This window comes from Pezoporus occidentalis, unplaced genomic scaffold, assembly GCF_034315485.1.
Source record: "Pezoporus occidentalis ecotype Australia unplaced genomic scaffold, CSIRO_AGI_Poc_V1 ctg57, whole genome shotgun sequence".
Lineage (NCBI taxonomy): Eukaryota > Metazoa > Chordata > Aves > Psittaciformes > Psittacidae > Pezoporus > Pezoporus occidentalis.
Genome location: NW_026915910.1, coordinates 1,780,990 through 1,798,586, shown reverse-complemented (window position 1 = coordinate 1,798,586; position 17,597 = coordinate 1,780,990). Strand labels below are relative to the sequence as shown.

The window sequence follows — 17,597 nt, the reverse complement described above, 5'->3', positions numbered from 1 at the left end:
ATCTTAGAATTGGGAATCTAATCAAAGAAAGAGATTTTTGTAGGAAACAGAGATGGCTTTTCCCACTTCCTTATCAGGTCAGGGTTTTTTTTCCCACAGAAGACTATCTTACCTAGTTCATAATTTAAATTAACGAGATTGCACCCAAGATGCCACTTCAAAACCAAATTGTACTCCATGTTGGCTAGTAACTTCTCTTTAGCTCAACTTTTGCCTTGCTCATGTTCATCCCAGCTTTGTTAGCTGTTCCACTGCATACCACCAAAACCAAGAGCATTTCTTGCCTTGAAATTCATTCTATCCATCCACTCCACCAACACCTATTTTCCTTTAACTGATAAATGAATGTGTTTAACTAATGGGTAGTGGTTAGTGTTGGCCTGTGAAAAGGGGCATAGGGACAATTCCCTTTCTCACTCAGCCACTCTCTCCAGATGAACTGTGTTAATGGCAAATACATCTTCAATGCTCCATGTCACTCTTCCTAACTATACTTCTTACTGCACCTATCACATACAGATTATTTGCAATGTTGAACAGCTGAGATGCACAGTGAGCCAGATGTTGCAAATGGAATACACAACCTTTTAGTCACAAACTAAATTCCACAAACTTTTACAGACACTGGAAGTCATCAACCAATAATAAAGATGATGATCTCAGATGTGGTGAGGTGTTACTCATTTCATCATGTCTGGGCAGAATACTTACGTTGTAAAAGTCACCACATGGAAATTTTTTGAGTCATCCTAAAGAGAAAAGCCAAAATAAGGGTTAATCATGGAAACATGAACTCTTTACCATGGATGTAGTCACTCCAGACCATAATTCAGAGTCCCAGAGGACAGAAGACACCTCTGGAGATTGTCTAGACCAACTCCCATGTTCACACCCGAGTCAAGTAGAGCAGCAGGATGCTGAGAATCATGTCCATTTAAGTTTTTAACACCCTCAGGGATTGAAACTCCACAACTTGCTTGGGCAGCATGTTCCAGTGATCCTGTTAATCATGTGAGAAATGAGTATGGGGAGTACTTGCTACTATCCCTTCCGGGATAACTAAGAAGATGAGTCTCCAAGACAGGAAACCTATTGAACACTAAGACAGACACCTTTAAGCAGTATCCTTGTACAAGAGTGCTTGTGCAACAGGACTGCCCATGAACAACACATCTTGGAGCAAAAGTGCCTTGGACAGCTTTCACTGATTCCTTCACTCTTAACACTCTTCTGTGAAGAAGGTAATTGTATTAAAAGGATACTCTCCAGTCCGTGCTCCCCTTCAAACCTTTTCCCACACTTCTATTTTTGTGTTTGTGTATTTACTTTTCATGTCAAGCAAGCATTTGTTATTTGAGTTTTGCATCCTCTTTTACACTTTAGAAGATATAAGCAAAGTCTGGCCTCCAAATCCTTGAATGCAAATAAATCAACATAGATTAGAAATTCCTCATAGTGGCAAATGCCCACTCTTTAGATCAGTACACACTGCTCCGACTCTTTGCTTTTTGTTTTCTTCCAATTTCCTTTCACTTACAACATGTACCTCATATCCTGAATTCCAGAGCTTCCTCCTCATCCTCACGAACCTGCTACTAACATGAATGCTATTCACCTAACATTAATCTCAGGATTTGAATAAATTCATATCAACCAAGTCACCAGTCCCTTAGGCAGGACTGAGTGGAGGAAACCTTTTCAGGATAGCAAAGGTCTCCAGAGTCCTCAGTTACAGCCTTTCCTCTGATTCCCCCACAAACACTTAAACTACGGGCTACCTGGTCATTCCCTCATTTCAATAGCCAGGATCTAAAAAGAATCATCATTCCCTTTTGTTTGGACCATACAAAAGTCAGAATGTCACAGATTCATACAGCTGTACAGAAATATCTTTTAACATTATTTCTGTTCAATTTTTCCTTAAGAAATTTTCTGTGAAGATGCCATAAATTGACTTTTAAAAATAGAATTTTGCTACCCTCGATGGCATGGACTGCATGGCTTACTTCTGCAGAAGCTAATCTGAAACCCTGAAAGATACAGCTTGGGTGACAGTCCATAGTTATATCCAATAAGCAGTTTGCCAAGTTCAGAAGTACCCTGAAAACTCAAGTGTGCCAAATTTTAAAGGTCTGAAACAATTTCAACAAGCAAAAAGACTGTTCTTTGCAAGCGACCTTGTCAGATTCCTTTAAAATTACATTCATCATGCACCCATCCAATTTGCAATGTTTAAAAGGCGCCTTTTCTCACTGTCACTTTCATTAGTCTGAAGTAGTTGTCTTTTTATATTCTGCTGTGCAAAGGCTGGCAGTGCTGCAAATTAACTGCTACATTTAATTTCCGAAGTAAAGTTCAGAAGCACCTAGTTGCACTTTCCTGTTGGGGAAACAGAGGTATATATGGTTATCTAAGGAGGAAAAAGGGAATGATATCAAAATATATATGCTAAACTGTGAGACAAAAGTTAAGCAAAACACTTGGGAGCCTGGTACAAATTTAATTCTCATCCTACTTCTTCCATTAATGAATTTTGGCTGATTTTCTGAAGCAGTTGTGACTTGCTGGTGGTCTGCTGCCTGAGCCTCTGCTTCACTATTAGTCCTCCTTCCAAGGACCTGAGAACCTGCTGGCTAGACTTCAGTGAAGTTTGTCAGAAACGTTGAGATGACAAACACAGTTAAGTCCCAATACATTTTTTAAGAACTGATAGGTAATTACAGAAGAGAGCCAAATGAGTGCCACAGCTGGTTAGAATTGTTGCGCTGTCCCACCAGTCAACCCGCATGGATGTAATTAATGCCTGGCTAATTAGCATGAATCTAAATCTGGACTAGCTACACCACAGGTGGCAACATAAGAAGCATGGTGTAAACTTTTGTTACTGCAGTGAAAAAGTGGGAGGGATGCACTAAGAAAAAAAATTCTTGAAGATGTAAGGAAAAAGACTTCATTAGTACCATTGTTCATAGCACTTTTATTCTTCTCTTCCAACTATTTTAATAATAGCTGAAAGGAAGAATTTAGTCTTATATCATTAAAACAGTCTTCTTCAAATGTTAAAATAATGGCAATAAAAATGCTGACACAGGAACATTAAAAGGATACCTGATTAATATTTTTACATAGAATCCATGTGACTGCCTAGAGCATAAAATATGGGAAAATTAGGTCTACTAGATTAAGAGCTAGTTCACTACTGTCCTAAATAAACGCACAGCATTCTCTCAGTGGTTATGCCCGAAAATTAAAAATGTAGCTGGGAGAAATAGTTAGCAAATCTGCTAAATTCATCACGGATGCTTTTGAAGTCCCAGTTCCCAGAGACATGATTAGGTGACAACCTCCAGCGCCTTCTAAGTAGTCAGAAAAATAAGTGTGTGACTACGAAGAGCTTGATAGACCATTAGTATGATAAAAAGCTGAAAATATCAGCAGATACGTGAGGTAAAAACGTATAATTAATTTGAAAACCAAATACAGGACTGATACTGAAAAAATATTGCAGAAATCCACAGTATTGGGAAGAATTCATTACCATGCATCTGCTTCAAAGAAGATCTATTGTTCCTTTTTTATTTGAGGAGAGCAATTGATCTATGTTTTCTGTCTTGCATAAGTCCATATATAGGACCTCTTGCAGAAGCATGGTATAAATTTACTTCCCTGTTCTGTGAGGCCTATACACATTGTTTAAACTGTAGATCCAAAATTCCACAGAAGTAAGCCTTTGCAGCATCTCAGTTTGGTTTATAAGCATATTGTTTCTTGGACATGGTTTTCTTAGTTCTTCATCAGTATGTCAGAAAATCTTGAAACCTATCGTTCAGAGCTCGCAAACCTCTACCACAGTACGACTGCGTTGAGATTTAGATTTATGGGTTTCATATTTAAAAACCTGATTTCCCTGTGTTTATTCTGGCCAATTGCCCCAAGGTCACCCCCTTGTTCTTCTGAGGAGAAGGGTTTCATATCACTGTGTTTCTGACAGCAGCCAAAGCCACCCATGACACCTGAAGCACCATCCACAACACAAGCTCCATCATCAACACAGCAAGATATCACAGGTGGCCGCAATGCCTAAGGATGGGCTAGACCTCCTGAAGTTTGTGAGGGCTCATAGTTACTTCTGTTAATGCTATTGACTCACCTGTCCCAGCACAGAATAGCTATGGTGTATCTCTCCCTTGTCCTTCACTAAAAATTCGTGGTTTAAAAGGAGGTTTTTAATCCTTGTTTTTTTCCTCAGAAGACTTAAATACCATTGGACAAAGGGGGTCTATAGAAGTCACAGCTTATTATTTATGCAGTTGAGGCAGATTTTAGAATTTGTCTTTTGTAGTGGCTCACATCTGGATACTAGAGACCTGATCCCAGTGGAAAAAGGAATTTTTCCACCTCCCCCAGTAAGAAGCACCCTGGTCTTCACTAGCTCTTTATTATGTCAATCTGGGATGACTGATGAGGTTTGAAAGAAAACTGTGTGTGTGTGTGTTATTTATTTTTTCTTTTTAACTGTCCTGGGTGAGCAGCAGTTTCCTTCTTCATGGGAGCAGGGACTGACAATAATCTCTGCATTTACTGACAATGAAATCACACATTCCTCTTAATAATCCCATGCCTGACGGTCAAGTGATTAGTGTACTACAGAGACAGGGCTATTTGACAGCACCTGGAAATCTCTGTGCATCAATGGCTTAAAAGAATATTAATCGTTGGCATTAAAGTTTCTCTGACCTCAATTGTAGGCTGATGGATCTGTCCTCTGTTATTTATAACGTTCTTTTATTTACACCTTTTCACCACCACAGCGTTTGTTGCCTGAGGTTTTATTGCCCTTATAAATTTCCACTCCCTGCACCATCTTAACAGTTTTGAAATAATAAAGATAAGTAAGAGCAAGCTGATTAATGCAGGAGGCAAAAGGCTTATTCTGTTGCCTCGGTGGCTGGGCCAGAAGGATGTGCTTATTAAACACCCCTCACTCCATCATGCGGCTTTGGAAAGCCTGGCTCACCAAAAAGCAATGCAGCGAACAATACAGTGAACTTCTCCTGCCACCAATAAACCTGTCTTACAAAGGAGATTAATGCTTTTCTGAAAGGGTTGATAACTACTGAATTACCAATCTATCCCAGCACTAAAATCAATCACCAGTGTTAAAGGGACCAAGAATACGTTTAGGTACTTCTTTGCCTCAACTGAAATTTCCACAAAAGCTCTGTTCTTTCCATAGCCCTCTGATCTTCTTCATAGCATTTTGCAAATTCTGCCTAGGGAGAGACAGCCTCGAGGATGAGTGATGAGAACAGGCTTCTCAAGCCATGGTTACCAAATTTAACAGAAAATGTGTAATCCTCAACCAAGCAAAGTCAATGGCAAACCCTGCTCTAGACTCAATATTGAAGGAATGGATTATAAGAAAATTAAAAGTTGAACAAGATGCATTCACTGCAAGTCTAGGTGGTCCTTCCAAATGTCCTTTCTATACTTTTCAGCCAGTCCGACTGAAATCTGATGAGCAGATCTCACCAATTCCCCAAAATACGTAAGACGACTTTATATTCATCAGCAACTAGGAACTGCCAACACAAAGGATGACTCCACAGGTTTTTGATAGCTGGAAAACCTCTGCCATCAGTAATGGCATTCTGCTCTTTGTACAGGTTTTGCAGTATCACTAGAAAAAGAAATCACACATCCTCACCAAAAGGCAGACACTTTCAAGACACAGCATGGCAGCTCCATCACTATCTGATAGAGAGTGCAAATTTGAAGATGACATTTTTATCAGATGATCTAATCGGAATTAATTCCTAATTGACTTTAAAATTCAGTTTCTTTCTAATTAAAATTGCCTAGGGCTGTTAAGAAAACTGAAGTTACCAGAGTAAGATTTTGTCAAGGACATCAGAGTGGGCATTCCCCATGTTTGAAAAAAAAAAAAATGTAAAAAATTCATTGACATTTCACAAAAATTAACTGGGCCTCTTAGATTAGAATTAAATCTATGGCAAAGAGAATGACTGCTTGCTCTCTTCAGAACATGTGCCCAGGTCAATTCTTAGCACAAAAGTTTTCCCATAAATCAAAGCTGTAGGTTCTGAACTAGAACAAAGTGACCTCCCCCACCCCCTTTCCTCCTGCTACTCACACACAAACTTTTGGCACTTCACCCTTTGCCAACAAACGCAAGTTTCCTTCCCAGATGCATTTCACAGAGCCTTGATGTGCCTTTCACAAAAATGTTTTTGTATTGTTACAGGGGAATTTGAGCTGCAACTGGAGCCCAGGTCACAATCCAGGCTTTCTGGAACTTCAAAGGCTTTAGGCTTACATTTGTGAATAGAAGGGAGAGCAGCAGAGTTTGGATTTACACTTTGCTACATCGCTTGGATGATTAATACAGGAAGGCTTCTTACCCACCAGCCTCCAATTATCATATCCAGCTGCTCCACACAGCATTTTAAAATGAAATAAAATTAATAATCATTAATAAAAAACACTGGATGGAGATTATCTCTCCCAGAGTCCTTCAAATCATGAGCTAAAGTAGCAACTGCCCAGTAAGAAAGAGGGAAAAGTATCACTGTAGCGTTACAGGAGGCTGCAGCTTAGGCCGTTCACAGCTGAGAAGGGGACAGTGCATCCAGGACAGAGTGGCAATGGCAGAGGAGGAGACAAGAGAAAGTCATTATGTGGGGGACTCTTGGGGGAAAACTACAAAAGCAAGTGCCAGCAAATGGCCACTCAGACAACACACCTCATCCTAAGTAATTCCTTTGCAAAGAAAGAAAAGCATTTATGTCTCAATGTTCAAAAGCATTTATGTCTCAATGTTCAGGAGCATTGGCACTTTTGAAATAGTAAAGCCAAAAAAATAACCAAAACGACCAAAAAGCCACCATGGGCAAACAGCTGTTGTGCAGAGGCAGATCAATCACTGCTTTTTCAATAGCCTGGAGCAGTGACCAGCCTCAGTAAAATCAGCTGCAATCATATTGCTGGGCTGCAAAGAGGTTAATTTATTTCTTCAACATGATTTGGGCAGCCCCAGCTAGGATTAGACTATACAGCCCCTCCGGAAAGTCTGGCACACAAAGAAAATATTTCCTAGCTTACAGTAACATGCAATCATACATGGTTCTCTGTCTCTGAAGAGAGGGGGAGGAACAAACACCAAATTGTTTGAAAAATATTGGTGAATCCAGATTTCAGTTAAATTCATGTTAGGCCATTTAAATACTATGTCAATTTCCTCTAATTATGTGTTCCTGCAGCCTACCCAGTAATTTTACTTAATGGGTCTAAATCAAATCAGCATGTTACCTGAGAAATAATTGGATTTGTGTGCAATTTTTTAATGATCCTGAAAGGTACCCTCGAGATTGAAGTCCTCTGGGTGTTCAGGGCTTGGTCCTAGGCTTCAGTGTGCTTTGGGTGCGGATCTCCAGCTACACTGGCCAACATAAGTTAAATATGCTAATTCTCTGGTGCTGGCACCAACTGGCATGGGACAGCGCACAGCCATTCTCATTAACTGTTTTAGCCTCTAAACCAGGTAGCTGTATCCAGACTTCCCACTGGCAACCACTTAGACCAGTTCTAAATGCCAGACTACATCTACACTACCAGAGAACTTCAGGTTTCACCACTACAGCAACACATTCCAACCTTGACTCACACTGTGACATTCTGGGAGCTCTCTATTAAGGCTATTGATAGCAGGATGACTGGCAGGGGCACCTCCAAGTTTAGAATCACATGTCATAGTTGTGCTCTACTGAGACATGTACTGTGCTTTTGAATATCTTCCCAAAGGTTGGTACATATTAGAAAATAAGGCCCACATGCTATGGGAAAACAAAATAAAATCTAAGCCTCTATACACTTTGATGAGCCTTAGCCGTCAAATCACATAGCAGCAATAAATCTCACTTGCCCCAAACTGAGACAGAATAGAGCATTTTATTGATTATTTCTGATCTCTTTAAACATACTATACCATAAAATTTAAAGCACACACACACATAATGTATTTAGTTTTTTACAGACACAGAGAATACTCAGGACTGCCAAATACCTGACACTTGAAAGCAGTCCCATAGACATATCTGAGCCCTGTACATGCAAGATGAGTGTCCATTAGACCCCAGATCCATCCATCGGATCAGAGGGGACCATGGTTAGCACAAGACTTGCCAAAAAAAGCACACAAGCTATCAAATTTCTCACTGCTTCTAGTTAAGCATGTACTCCTCCATGTCCCTGAATTTCTAGATGAGGTGAACCAAGCACACCTCTGCACGAGTATTCCCTGCTTCCAGCAAAAGCACTCTCAGCGCAATTAGTGCAGTAAAGATCCCTCCAATTGCTCTGCTCCCTGGAGACCCACCATTTGAAAAATCTAGAGATTCAGTTTCAGCATGATTTGCTGTCCTCCATCTCCTTAAAAGTCTGCCCATAGGAAACCAAAATAGCACCTTGCCTTTTGAGTGAACCCAATACAGGCAGCAAGCATCGGAACCACTAGATTTCAAACGCAACGTAATGTTAGAGAGGCATAACTGCAGTGACAGTGGCTGGAGGGGATGACTGCACCATCTAGTTATTCTTCAGCAAAGGTACAAGTTAATGCCACTAACTTTAGTTTTGTTTTCTTTCAAGTAAATCTTTCTTTTTACATATCTACCTCTATTCAGGGGACTTCTGAGGTTCCAGCACAACTCAGAGTGGAGTGGGAGGGCTTGGGAATCTTCATTTTATGTTAAAGATGTCCTGTCCAAACTCTGGAGGCCAATTCCCAAAATGCCTACCATACCTGTATACAGGAAAACTCATATTCATTCTACCTAGGTAGGTACCTAACCAAGGTATCTAATTCAGTAACATGGGCCCCTCAGGCTTCCTCAATAAGCAAAGGAAATAAACAGATGCCTGTAGAGAATAATTCAGATCTTAAATAGCTTCTTATAGTACTTATGACTAGTGTTAAGAAGGACAAATTCCAGAACAGAACCCAAAAACCTGTATTTGTATTTTCATTAAGATATGGATCAAACCATGTATCAGGCAGTGAGCTCTTGAAAGGACTCTCTGGTGCTCTTCAGTTACAATTATGCATGCTCAGACTTCCTGGAGCAGGTCACCACTTCATAGGACCACAAGGTTTGGGATGAGCTCTTAAATTTACAGTCGTTTACAGGTCATAAACAGTACTCAAATACTCAATAACCACAAAAGCCCACAAAAAGTTCTCATGGTCCTGTATATCCATGCATTCTATGGATCCATCTTTCTTCAGTCCCTTCATTAAAACAAAGATTGAAAGGCTTACCGAACCCATACAAGTACTAGATTCTGTTTGTGAGACTTAAAATTCACATTTTAAATCAAGGAAAGGTTGAGCATGTCCTGGTAACTCTGTGCAAAGCTAATCCTTGTATATTTCAAAGCTTGTTATTAATCCAGTGGGTTCTGATTAAAAGTTTGCCCTGGGACTAAGAAACAGTAATTTGTGTCCGGTTACCCTGTTTCACCCTCCAAAATTGGGGCTGCCTGGAAAACTGTCTTGGGGAAATGTTTTCAAAGAGCTTCATCTGCTCTCTTGCAGGAAAATCACCTACCCAGCAGACACACTAACTCCTTTTCTAGCATATCTGTAATTAACAAAGAATGCCAAGCCATAAATATTTATGCACAGATAGGATCTCTGTACCTTCAAAAGTTCAGCAGAGGCCTCAATAGCCAGATTTTTCAAGCAAGCTTTGATACAAAACCTGCAGGTTCAGGAGGACTTGTCAGAACACCCTGCTAATCACCCCTCTCTGAGAGATGTATTTCTCACCCAACAGGGGATGTTACAATCACTCACGAAAACCCCACAACAAATGCAGGTGCTTCATTACCTACTTTTCATTTGAATTCCTCACAGATCTTGCCAGATCCCTTCACTTCATTAGCGCAGGCCTCTGCGTGCTGGGGCAAAAAGTCTTCTGTGCTGTTGACAGTCTGAATGTTTCTGCTTTTGTTTCAAGCCTTTTCTGAAATCAGATATGTTTTTCTTCCCTGTGCAAACTTTTTTTTACTTCTTCCCAAAAACTTTGCTGATGTGGTGCTGGAACCTTGTTACTTATGATGTCTACAAGGCTTGGGATTAGGCCAATCTGAAATGCTGTGTTCAGACTACTTCATTCAGAGTTGGGTCCTGCTCTGTATCTGAAATCAGTCGGCACAGCTTGTCCATTATCAAAACTAATGTGTCTGCTTCCAAAACACTGGTGGAGAATGGTGCCCAGGCTGTGCTAACTCCCCTGTGGGGCCAGGAATTGGCCAAGAGGGTGTTGGGTGTCCAGGGTCAAAGCCACACCAGGCTCAGTCCTCTCCATGATTACATTTCCAGTATCCAGGCACCAGTCCCATTTAATTTAAACACAGATAATGAGATCACACAAAACACAGGTTAATGTTTCCCAGCCTGATCTGGGAGCAATTAAAAGCTGGATTATGGCATGGCATGGCATGGCATGGGCAGGTGAGCTTCCCGTTGCATCATCATCTTCAGTGCCCGCCTTAGGCACCGAGGTCTGAAGTCTTTGCCCATGCAAAGAGCTCCCTCTCCCCCTGGAGGGGCAGGTGGAAAGCGAGCAGCTCCCACTAGCCCACTAGGACAGGAGAGCGGCTGCAGATGGGAGCGAGGGCAGCCCACCCACCGCCAATAGTCTGAGCTCGGTGCTGGCAAAGGCTTTTGCTGGCACCTGCAAAAACAATCTGCAACTTGGGCTGCTGGCAAGGAGGAAGGAGCTGGAGCAGCAGCATCCCAGCAAGGCTGCAAGCAAGGGGGAAAGGGGAAACACTCACACCCAGGGGATGTTGCACCTAAAATAAAGGAGGAAGGGAACAAAAAGTCCTAGGAGGCCTCTCTGGCAAAAGTACAAAAATGTTTTGGTCCCACCAGAGCAAACAGATTTGATAGCAAGATACTCACTTGGCCTGCACTTGTACCACACGATAAGGTACTTGCCAGTTCCAGGGCATGGGTCTGCACCAAACAGCCGGCTATTGACGAGAAACTGGCAGCTCCGCCTGTCCTGACACTCATCGAGCATCTTCTGCAGCCAGGGATGCACACAAGAAACAGAGAAACAACAGCATTTCAGTATCTCCACCAAAGGGATCATCAAACAGAGAAAAGCAGGAAAACAGCATGGTCATCCTTGCCTCCCAACCGGCCCCAGCACAAGGCAGGTAATGGTGCTCAGTGCAGTAGGTACTACAGGAGCTGTGGACTAGCAAAGGACTAAACTTTGAACCGTTTAAAGTAGCAGGATTTCTTTCCCTTTCATGCAAACAAAAGGAGGGATTTGCACTGGGAGGGTCTCAGGGATCTTGAAACATTTGCATGCAATTTAATTGTAGTACAAGCCAGCACTGTCCCAGGAAAAGCAGCTTTAAGGACATGGATCAGCACTGACAGTTAAAAGCAGAGAACTGAATTCCACCACCACAATTCTGCTTTAGATTTCTCTGGAGATGCACAATTTCAAGCACAGCTTTCAAGAGAGGTCTTGCCTCAGTTGCATAAAAGCTTTGGCAATTGCTGGTATTCCAATAATAAGCAGTTTTGGTGAGAACACTGTTATACAGCCAACTCAGTTTTTAATAGGGCTCACTCCTCTTCCCCCATGACTATCATGCTCCTTTTAGCTAAACTCAGCAGGGGCCTCTGAGTTGGAGGGTTCTCCCACCACCACCATTTTGGGTCCTATCACCTTTTCTGGACTGCTTTTCCTCTAGTGTTCGGTCCCCACTTCTCCATTCACAATACTCATAAAAACCCCATCGCGGAATCCACAGGGGCAAGGCATTCTGTCTCATGCTAGAAAATAGCTTCATTAAGGAAGATTAATGATTTCTTTTAACCCTATGATCCTCCAAAGCAGTAGTGGGGGGAGAAAATATTATTAAGTGGGGCAGTAATTAAGTTTTAAATTCAGCTGGATGGCTTAGGTGGTATTTACATACTCCTGTAGAGCCCCTAAAGCCCTAAAATTACAATAATGTTTGCCTGACACACATGAACCTGTCAGAGCACTTTGAGACCACAGAGTGAGGTAATCCACCAGCCTCGTTAAATCCCTGCAATGCAGAGCTGCGAATTCCAGTCCCAAAACAATTAATTTTCACATCCAAGGAGGCACTGGAAAATCCTTTCTCAGAAATTCCCCTAGACTCCCCTGGTCTCTCCTTTCCTACACCCACTTCGATATTTGGGCTTTCCCACAATCTTATCCCTGTGCCATAAACATAAAGGCTGTTCCTTCTCCGCCACACACCACCAGACTAATTTTTGCTCTGCCTCAGTGACTACTCTCTTCTTTAGTTCTCCCTGAATATAATGCATGTAATCTTTAGCATTATAACTCGAAATGTCACTCCCCAAACAACAGGAACAACAGCTGTTCCAGTTTCAAGTGCGATTTGAAACTGCCTCATTTGTGGTTGCTCATAACTTCCCAAAGCTTTCACCTTTTGTGCCTGCCTCAAGTCTGACCTTTAAAATAAAGTTCAAACCAAGACAATTCAGGCCTTTTTTAGCAAGTAGAGAACATATGCTGTCCTTTTCCACTTACAAAGGTAATAAAATGCAGGCATCTCATTTCAAAATACAGGGCTCAGGGTGGAAAGGCTGAAAGGTGAACACTGAAGGAGGTGCATGGGAGTGTTAGCCGCAACTTGACCGTCACGTTAAAATGCATAGGAACAACATATTCTTTCCTTTAGGCTCATAAGGGTTGACTGCTCACTCAGCATGTGAAATTTAATTTAATGCAAAATCCAATGAGTTGAAAAGGAATGTGAGGCCTCTACGCAGATACCCCTTTTGATCTCAAAAGGCAAAGGACAACTGGAACAAGTCTTGAGTGCTCCACATATGGAGAGAAATCCTCTCCAAATCACTGCAGACCTGAAAGGATTTGCAGGTACTGGAAAGCCATGGTTGTGTTTACACACAAGCAGTGCTAAGAATATGGAGCAAAGGGAAAGAAACAGCACCCCAAATGTTTTCTTTCCCAAAAAGGAAGCTTTCTGCCCTCAAAGGCAGCAGGCTCGGGTTTCTGGTCAAGAAATCTGCTCATAGCAGATAGCGATTTTCAAAAGCCTTCAGCATTGTGTAATAGGTGCTATTAAAATCAGTGGGAAAACCACCCTGGGTTTCAGCAGAGACTGATTAGGCCAACAAGAAACCTCTTTGAAAACCTCAGCTTCGATCCCTGAAACAGCACTTGTTCATCTGTCCTTAGGCTCAGCACCAGGAGCAAAGGCAATTATTTTCCAGCCTCAGAGAATAATAATCATGGACAGCCTCCACATATTGCTATTTCATCTTGCTATTTCTCCTCTAACTTTTGGCAGCTCTTGCTTACTTCATGCATTCACATAAGTAAAACCTCCTGAGTTTACTTCCTGCATTATGCAAAGCAACACAGAGCCCTAGGGAGAAGTTTGTACTTAAATTAAGGAGCAAAAGTCCTCTATGTCACTGTTAGACCATAGAAAAAGGGAAGCATTCTTGAGACTGAATATGCTGCCAATTGGTTTTAGTGTTTAGCTACGGTTTCAACTTAATTTGATAACAGCCATGACATGTGACATAAAGAAGTCACTTCACAGCAGAAAGAAATTAGTATTTCCTTTTTATTCCCATAATACTAATGTGTCTCCCCCGAAAGGGGAAATCATTAAGATCTGAGATATCCTGCAGACTGTTAAGCAAAGTCTTAGACATAATGAAATAGATCCACAAAGAATAAAATAAAATAAATGAAAAATAAAAATTGTTCAATGCTCATTGATGAAATACACCAGAAAAAAAAAAACGCAAAGAAAATTAGCAATGATTCATTGTGCCATTTTCTTGTTTAGAAATAAAAAAGATGTTACACCACCTTTAACAACTTAAAAACTTGCACATACATTTTTTACCTATCCTTACATACACAGAGATCTTCCTCTGCACTGCTTTCATCACTATGTGCTATATACCAGCATCTTCTTAAATACTGTGCAACACAGCAACTCTACAGCACATGCATGACAAAATGACCCAGGCTTCTTCTGCAGGTCCAGTGCATCTGGTGTTACAGGGGCCCTTACAAACCAAGATCTTGGCTTTCTGGTCTTATTCTCAAAAAATAATACTTCTAGACAGTCTTAGAGCTCTGGCAGTTGTCACATGTCATTTCTGAAGTATTTGCAGCTGGAATGACACAAGGAAGGCTGTGAGTTTACTTGGTAGTGAAGGAATGTCCTGAGCTCATGCAGCTTTTGCTTAGTTGCTGGAAAAATTTAGGCATTTTTTCTACATTTGCCTTGTTTTTCTGGCTGTCACTGTCAGCTGTAAAGGTGGGAAAACACAACCACAAAACCAAACAAAAAGAGGCCCACAGGCAATCTGAACTTGCACAGAAACAGTATTAGACACACAGAATCATTCCTCACTGGGCTATATAGTCAGCTGTTTATGTCATTGCCACCTGGTAGACTCCTGACTAAAGCAAAATAGAGTTGCATTAGATTAGATTATATTACAAAAATCACTCCAACTGAAGAAGGTGGAGGAAGAATTCCTGTCTGGCATGAACAGAGAGGGAAGATGCATTAATTGCATTGTGTTGTTTTATAATTCTGTTCCAGTGGTAAATCAAGGCTCAGGGCTGACTGCCAGTGCTCAGCAGGGAAAGTTGTGACTGTTCAAACCCATTCTGTTCTCTGGTTCATGATTGAGCCAAGAAGCTGCAAGATTTAGCGGAGATAAGAGAACAAGAAATGTGAATTCAAGTAAAACAAACACTAATCTAACCCTGTGATTTATGCCCTGGATTAATCTCACTGCGGTGACCCAGGTCTTAAAGCAAGGGCAGCCTCAAGCTCAAAACCATGTCTTTCTAGTGGGCATTGAAGATGAAACACATTTTTCGTGCTCATTTTGTTGTGTTCATTAGCTAGCTAATTGCTTGTGCTCATTAGATAACAACCTTTTAAATCTGGAACTGGATGTGAGCTTTGCAAGAAGGCTGTCCTCAGCCATCCCCAAGGGTGCACTCATTCTTATTCCATCCCTTCAAATCACTCTTTGAGAAGCACTTCCCCTGCACTCTTAAAATAAACCACAACTGAGCTTAACACCCAAGGCAATTAAATTTATCTTAGTTCTTAGTCCCTTGTAGTACTTTACAGGTTCAACACACTTCGGGTGAAACTTTGGACCTAGAGAAGCAAAGGGTAATACTCAATGGGAACTAGGATTTTGCCACAGGGCTGCGATCTGTACAGCCTCCATCATCAAAGGAATATAAAGATAACTGCAGGGCATGTCAGTCAGGCATGAAATTACACAAAGGAACCCCACTAAATAATTGCCAAAATTGTATGCTGCTGAGGAGAGTAACTCAGAGAGTTAAGATGGGCAGAGAGTTGTACCAAGAATTTGACACAAGAAGATACCAGTAATTTTTAAAAATATGATTAAGCATTTTTAGGTCAAATTCAGTTCAGGTACAGCCATTATGGTGGAGCTACATCAACACTTGTGTTTCATGCAATTCCATGAGTTTTGCAATGGGAAGAAGTAAATACAATAAAACAAGGCAGCATGAAATCTTCCTAAAAAGCCATGCAGCACAATGCATTCATAATGGCTTCATAGAATCATAGAATGGTTTGGGTTGGAAAGGACCTTAAGATCACCTAGTTTCATCTCCCCTCATGTTGCATTTCATGTGAGTTCTGATACTCTTTTACATACCCCAAATGTTGGTATTACTTTAAAACATACAGCAAACTTAGTAATTCCAAGTTGGAAACTTATTTACAGCTGTTTTTTCTAATTATCTGAAGGTCGCATGTTCCTCTCTATTCATTCACACAAATTACAGAAGTCCATGGAGCAAGATCTCCCACAAATCAGCAACATGGAAGAACAGACTACATGAGGAAGTGAAATCCATGTTGTTGAGATACAGGTTGCCCACCTATGGCTTCATCAAGCAACCTTCCCAGCCTGCTTCACTAGAAAGTAATCCATCTTTGTCCAAATTACCACATTCAATCTGTGCATTGCAAGAAGTGATCAAAGGATCTGAATCCTGACAGCTGATCTATGGCAGGTTTTAGCACTCTACTAGCTATCTCTTATCACTCTCCCTTGGACCTTGCAACAGCATAGCAGACTTAGCAGGAGGGAACAATGCTCACACATTTGGTGGCTCATATTAACACACCACACTGTGAAATAAAGAGCTGAAAATTGGGCACAGGTTCCCTTTCACCAGTTCTGCTATGGGAATAGTAAACACCAGCAGAACAGTAGGACAGGCAGCAGTAGTATGGAATGTTAAAACACAACAGCAAGATTCACCGGAGCTCCTCTGGCAGAGCCTTGAAAGAGCCCATAGACAGTGATTCACAAAAAGCAGGAACATGCTTAGCAAGTAGAAGGACCCGATAAAAGCTGCATTACAAATATCAACTAATTAACATTACCTACATTTCCTAACAGTGGGAAATTTAATCTGTATGCAGGGTAGGCTTCAAAGGGAGAGGAAGTCTAAACTGAAGAAATACAAAAGGATGCGTAACCAAAAGTCATCGGATTAAAGAAAGAAAGCTTAAAGACAAAGTGGAAAAAAAATCATTGAGAGCAAACCATTATACTGTCAAGCAGGGTCTTAGGGGTGATGATGGAATCCCCATGACATAGAAAGTTTAAATTTAGAGTAAACAAAGCATTAGGAGGCATACACTCCAGGGAGCAGTCCTGCCTAATCAGGGAGGCCACCTCTGCCTCCAGTGTCTCTTCTCCTGCAGTACACAATCACACTGCTCTGATGAGCTATTTCAGTCAAGCCAAAGATTTCAGACATGGCAATTTAGAGATTATTGTGACCTCTGCATCAAGCAGTTCTTCTACTTGCAAATAATTAGCTGAGGGAGCTGCTTGACAGAGAGTAATATTTCAGCCTCGGCAAAATTTGTGAATGAAGCTGCACAGGTTCTGTGATTTTTAAGAGCAACTTCAGCACCACAGTAACTTCTCTTTTGGACCCCAAGCTCATGGTTCACCATCCTCTGCAAAGTAATTAATATAGTCTGACAAAGAGCTGTCCAAAATTCTCTTTAATTCACTGACATTTCTGAGACTGAAACTTTACTTGTTCAAGGTGTCTCTAAGCTGTGGAGATCTAATATGAAATATGACTGTGTTCTCCTCCCAGTGGTACTGATGACAATTATTCTTCCTTTCTATCAACTTCCTCCCTCTTGACCATTACCATCTTATAGACATTCAGAGGCACAAGAAAGGACCCTTTCTAATTCCTCTTGAAGTCACTTACGGTTGTCCTGTCAGTGGGACGGTGCAACATCCTCTGACTAGGCATGGCAGAAGCCACTGTCCTTGCCCTACAAAGAAAGTTGAGCAGTTGGATTATTTTCTTCTACTTTGTATTTTATTCTGCCATACTGCTAATCCAGAATTCCTGGGGAAAACAAAACCCTTTTCAGAAATGGTAACAAACACACACATACTTTGCAGC

The 17,597-nt window shown here is 41.2% G+C and overlaps 1 protein-coding gene across 4 annotated transcripts in view; it reads right to left on the bottom strand.

Annotated features, from left to right (window-relative positions):
• Positions 1-17,597, bottom strand: part of EVA1A (eva-1 homolog A, regulator of programmed cell death) — a 202,393-nt gene that overhangs the window by 124,770 nt on the left and 60,026 nt on the right. For 3 of the 4 annotated variants that reach the window (XM_062638437.1, XM_062638438.1, XM_062638439.1), the window contains exon 3: positions 10,988-11,111. In XM_062638437.1, coding sequence (XP_062494421.1) covers positions 10,988-11,111 — 124 coding nt within the window. Of the gene's footprint in view, positions 1-711; positions 733-10,987; positions 11,112-17,597 lie in introns of those variants that run through there. The other variant, XM_062638440.1, reaches the window with a different exon arrangement.